The following is a 6132-nucleotide window of genomic DNA, read 5'->3' as shown; positions in this document are numbered from 1 at the left end:
TATTCTATGTCAGCTATGGAAAGATCGGGTTACAAAGGCCGGATCCCTTGTGAATCAAGTCACGAAAAATTCAAGAATCGGCAACAGGCCATGGGCCTATTTCTTCAGTGCCGACACTTCTATTCTATTCTATTCTATTCTATTCTATTCTATTCTATTCTATGACACACGTGGCAGGAGACGTGCGGGGCATGGGTCTGTTCTGGGGCGTGGACCTCGTCACGTGCAGGGAGACGAGGGCGCCTGCTACAGCCCACGCTGCCCACGTCATTAACAGGTGCGCTAATTTAATAATTTATTCATTTATTATTTGCTCGTCTAATTATTGTGTGACGAAAATAATATTATTGGTTATATATATTCTATATTATATCATTGACCGTATAATTTTTATAATCATGTAATTATGATGTATAATTTGTTAATCTAATTATTGTATGTTGAGAATGTTGTTATCATCGAATTATCGATAAAAATATTATGTATTTTATCATTGACCGTATGATCTGGCGGTCTAATCCTTGTGTTATCCAAAATAATTAGGCATATGTATTCTATATTTTATCATTGACCGTATAATTTGGTCGTCTAGTTATTGTGTGATGAAAATGATATCATTTGACATATATATTCCATATTAATATCATTGACCGTATGATTTGGTCGTCTAATTATTGTATCTTGAAAATATTGCTGACATCGTACAGGTATATTGTATATTTTATCATTGACCGTATGATTTGGTCATCTAATTATTGTGTGATGCAAATGATATCATTGGGCATATGCATTTTATATTTATCATTGGCCGTATAATATAAGCATCTAGAGGATTTTAATATATGATAAATAGATGCTAAGGATTCAAGGTCGACTGGCTTATAGACGTACTAAGTTCCTAATAGCGTTAAGTTAATCAATTCATCCATAAACGTACCAATTTACCTACCATGATATATAATGATCTGATGTACGTTACACTCTGTACCCGTGCCACGTACCTGATAATTAATTAAGACATCAAATTAATAAATAAATTAATTAATACATCAAATTAATAAATTAATTAATTAATACATCAAAGATTAATACATCAAATTCTACGTCGTATGACGTACCGTGTTCGTACCCCGCCCGTCACGAGTGTATTCGACGTGCGACGTGCAGGCTGAAGGAGCAGTACGTGCTGCTGAGCAGCGACGGGCCTCACCGGAACGTCCTCAAGTTCAAGAGCCCGTTAGTCTTCTCCGAGGACGACGTCCGCGAGGTCGTGAATAAGCTGGACGTCGTGCTTACCGAGATCACGACTGCCGAGGTAGGAGATCACGACAGCTGAGGTAGGAGATCACGACCGCTGAGGTAGGAGATCACGACCGCTGAGGTAGGAGATCACGACTCGATCCCAGCTCTGTGCGCCAGTTTCTGGTCAGAATCGGCAAGGAGGCCGGGCGGTTAAGCACAGCAGAATTGTAGCAGTGAGTTGCGAGTTCGAGACCTCAACAAGCTGTGAATGCTCTGCTACGTTAGGAATCGGCGACAGGCCTACGGCATAATAAACGCTGAAACCTCTATGAATATTATTATATTAGATTATGAATGATACAGTATTATGATGATGTATAATAATGAAGTGACGATGACATCTCACGTCCCGCAGGCGCTGGTCAACGACGTGGCGAGGCTGGCGTGCAACGGCGGCAGCGTCGAGGGTGAGAGCAAACAGAGCAATAACTGTGACGTGTGCAATAACTGTTGTGCTTGTATGAAGTATCACGTATTGATACAAGTACCCATGCATTATTATAATCAACCAAGAGTAGTATTTGTATATTAAACTTAAGCAGCGATTGTAAAATGTCAACTACAATGAGAGAAAATTGTCCGCTGTTTTGAGACACTTGGGTGTCTCAAGGCCTCGCCGAGCGGTTGTGCCAAAAGCGAGACGCCTACGCTCGCCCAAGTGTCTCAAAGATATAACTGCAGCCTCTCCCACAGGGAACGGGACGAGCGATCCTGTGGACTCTTCAGTGGCCTCTTCAGTGAGCTCTTCAGTGGCCTCCTAAGTGGCCTTTTCCGTGGCCTCTTCAGTGGCTTATTTAGTAGCTTCTTCAGTGGCCACTCAGTGGCCTCCTAAGTAGCCTCTTCAGTGGCCTCCTCAGCGGCTTCTTCAGCGGCCTCATAAGTGGCCTCATAAGTGGCCTCTTCCAGTGGCCTCTTCAGTGGCCTTTTCAGTGGCCTCCTAAGTGGCCTCTTCAGTGGCCTCACACCTGCAGCCTCGCAAACGCTGTTTAATTCAGGCTTTTTTTTCAGACGCGATCCATTGTGTAACTATGGTACATGTTTGGACATGATACTACATGTGTACATGATTGCTCAACTATGGTACATTGTTTGGACATGATATATCGTTTAAATATGCAACATTATGTAGACATGGTAACACTTGGTCCATCTTGATTTGTTAAGCCATGATTCATTGTTAATGCATGATACATTTTTTGGACACGGGATATAGTTTAGCCATGATATAACTCCGTAGACATGGAACATCGTTTAGATATCATGTTTTTCTTAGAAAAACATAATGTCTGTGCACATGTGTTTAAATACATGCTATGCACGGTTGCCGATATATTATACATAAAATATTATTATCCTGCATTGAAGGTGTCGGCGGTCGTTGGGAAAAGCTTCCATAGTTTTTATGGTAAGAGAAATGTTAAGGAATATTATTTAAATGAGATAATTGGCTTTTTTTATGTCAAAGGATATTTTTTGTTTTTGGCTAGTTCTTGCCTATATTTCTTATTTATGTTGATTTTTTTCGAATTACTGGAGGTGCACTCAAAAAAGAGAAATGTTAAGGAATATTATCTAAATGAGATAATTGGCTTTTTTGTGTCAAAGGATATTCTTTGGCATTGTTTATATGGCTACTTCTTGCCTTTTTCTTATTTATGTTAATTTTTGTTCGAGTTACTGAAGATGCACTCAAAAAATGGATGGGTCACATTGTTCAAAAATCGACACTTCTTGTGCGTAGCACTGATACGTCATTTGCCGTGTCACAGTGCATCAGAATGACCCACACGCGAGCTATTTGGATGGAAAATTATCACTTATTTCTCAGTGTTATAGCTTAGCTAGTCAAAAGTTACGACTATGAACAACAAATTTTTGTGGTTTGTTAAGTTAATTAATAAATTTTGTAAAGATAATGAGAGATATTCAAGCTGTCCTAACAAAATTTAGATGAGGTCCCGACTCTGAAATAGGTGTTGCCTAGGACTCGTGAAGCACCTAAATCAGCCGCTCCTTATACATTTCAGCTCTTGCATTAAAGGGCATGCAGCCTCTATAGGCAGCTTGCAAGCTCGGCAATACTCGGCCAACCCATATCATAATCTCAGGCGAATTTAAAGTTTCAAAGGAGATTCTGATCAGAAACTGATTTCGATCGGGAGGCCAAGCAGACACAAAATAACTTTAATCCAAGTGTAGCGACTCATGGTCAGAAGCCCAGATTTTCCTTAAATTTTTTAGAGGATACAAATAATATTATTAAGATAATGCCATACGACGAACGTGCCATGCCTTTGAAATCATTGTGATACTGTCCACCCCTAACAAAATTTAGAGGCGTGAGCGACCTTGCATTAGGGTCGCCTGGGACTCGGACCACACCTAGATCAACTTCTCTATGTCCGCTTCGGCTCAGGGTTGGAAGGGCAGCTTGCTAGCTCGGTATGACTAGGCTCGGTCAACCCTTATCATACTCTCAGGCATACTCTCATACTCTTATAAAGTCAGAAAGGAGATTCTGACCAGAAACTGATTTCGAGCGGGTGGCCAAGCAGACCCAGAATGACTTTGCGCCGATTGTAGTGACTATTCGGCCAAAGCCTATAGGCATTCCCCGAATTTTGTTAGGGACTGGACCTTCTCAATTAAAGACCCTCGCTTTTTCCCTATCTGGCAACAACGAAGCTTTTATGTTGTCAAATCTGGCAACGCCAAGGCTATTCGGTTTCGCCATACATTTGGAAACATCGAGAGGTTTCATGTGTTGCTATATCTCCGCTTTAGTTCATGTTGCTAGTCTGATGTTGAAGTAATTGATGTCTATAGAGAAAGCTATCATTGATAACAAATTATTCAATAAAATAGAACTGTGATTTATCGAGTGTTTTATTTGATCATTTAGATGTTGCCATCCTTTGATGAAATTCACTATTAAACAGCTGCTCTCAATTTCAAATTCCTCAGTATTAATTTATTATATTATTGTATGTTGAACTTAGAAGCGAACTGACCATTTAATACTTGTTTATGAATATTATATTATTAATAAACAACTACTATTTACTCATTATCTATTACCTCACAACAGTTCATAAAAACTCCATAAAAACGTCACTTGATTTGAGTTATAGTTACGAACTGAAGTTGTGTTGTAACTCAGTGAGTTTTATTCCAGTTCAAAGTTTTGTTAAAAAATGTTTAAATTTTTGTGGATAGTTATACAAGATTCATGTTCCAATATTTGTCCGTCTATTTTGAATTACGAGCACGAACGCGTGAATTACTTGATTATATTGGTAATGTTACTTTTTAGCGCATTTTCACATTTGTGGAAAAATGCACTATTGTGCTCGCCATGTCCGTCCGTCCGTCTGTCCGTGACCTCAAGTTTTCGTCGACGAGAAAATGCGCTCTCTGTCACTCACTGCAGTGAGAACTGAGTTATATTTTTTATTGCTTAAAGGATCTTCCAACGTCGATGTTTGGACTAATTTTGTTGAAGTTAATGATATTATTAGGACGTTACACCACCGAGCAGCGTTGCCATATTCCAGTCACCTTATAACGCTATACCACCGAGCAGCGTTGCCATATTCCAGCCGCCTTATAACGCTATACCACCGAGCAGCGTTGCCATATTCCAGCCACCTTATAACGCTACATCACCGAGCAGCGTTGCCATATTCCAGCCATTTTATAACGCTATACACCACCGCGCAGCGTTGCCATATTCCAGCCACCTTATAACGCTATACACCACCGAGCAGCGTTGCCATATTCTAACCATCTTATAACGCTACACCACCGAGCATGCCATATTCCAGCCACCTTATAACGCTACACCACCGAGCAGCGTTGCCATATTCCAGTCACCTTATAACGTTACACCACCGAGCAGCGTTGCCATATTCCAGCCACCTTATAACGCTATACCATCGAGCAGCGTTGCCATATTCCAGTCACCTTATAACACTACACCATCGAGCAGCGTTGCCATATTCCAGCCACCTTATAACGCTACACCATCGAGCAGCGTTGCCATATTCCAGCCACCTTATAACACTACACCACCGAGCAGCGTTGCCTTATTCCAGCCACCTTATAACGCTACACCACCGAGCAGCGTTGCCATATTCCAGCCATCTTATAACGCTACACCACCGAGCAGCGTTGCCATATTCCAGCCATCTTATAACGCTATACCACCGAGCAGTTTTTAGCGCATTTTCTCATTCATGGAAAAAAGGCGCTATTGTGCTCGTCACGTCCGTCTGTCTGTCTGTCCGTCCGTGACCACGTTTTCGTCGACGAGAAAATGCGCTCTTTGTCACTCACTGCAGTGAGTACTGAGTTACATTTTTTCATAATTACACGATTTTTGTTGACTTGAAAACCATGAGTGCGAGTTATTTTTTAAGCAAAGTCAATTGAATAAAAAATGCATCATGAGATATATTAACCAACGCATTGAACAGATAAAAAAATTCTATTAGGAGAACCTAACATTGTCGTAAAAATACTCACATCAACCTTGAAAATAGTGAAGATCTGCGTTAATTGAAAATGCATAGGTAGGATCTATGTGTTTGAAGAAGTCAAATTTTATGGTCTTTTAGAATGCAGTAAAGGTGAGCTTTTCAAGCTTAAATGAGGCATTTAAGCTATATTTGTGTCCTGATAAACACTTTTGTAACACATAGTATTTTTATATCATAAGTTTTTAATCCAATCGCATCCGTAGACGAAAACGACTTCCACCAATCACGGCGGTGGACCAGGAACACGCGCGCGTAGTAGTACAGTTGTGTGGTTGTACACTTTCCATTCAAA

General features: G+C 40.4%; 1 protein-coding gene across 1 annotated transcript in view; it reads left to right on the top strand.

Annotated features, from left to right (window-relative positions):
• The window catches only part of LOC108669541 (ethanolamine-phosphate phospho-lyase), an 18368-nt gene extending 15596 nt beyond the window's left edge, over nucleotides 1-2772 (top strand). Inside the window, exons 7-10 of the mRNA XM_018156898.2 lie at nucleotides 178-277; nucleotides 1168-1315; nucleotides 1658-1709; nucleotides 1996-2772. Of these exons, the coding sequence (XP_018012387.1) occupies nucleotides 178-277; nucleotides 1168-1315; nucleotides 1658-1709; nucleotides 1996-2063 (368 nt within the window). The 3' untranslated portion in view covers nucleotides 2064-2772. The remainder of the gene's footprint in view (nucleotides 1-177; nucleotides 278-1167; nucleotides 1316-1657; nucleotides 1710-1995) is intronic.
• Nucleotides 2773-6132: the final 3360 nt, after the last annotated feature.

This window comes from Hyalella azteca, unplaced genomic scaffold, assembly GCF_000764305.2.
Source record: "Hyalella azteca isolate HAZT.00-mixed unplaced genomic scaffold, Hazt_2.0.2 contig12555, whole genome shotgun sequence".
In the NCBI taxonomy this organism is placed as follows: domain Eukaryota; kingdom Metazoa; phylum Arthropoda; class Malacostraca; order Amphipoda; family Hyalellidae; genus Hyalella; species Hyalella azteca.
This window is presented reverse-complemented; position numbering and strand designations above follow the sequence as displayed.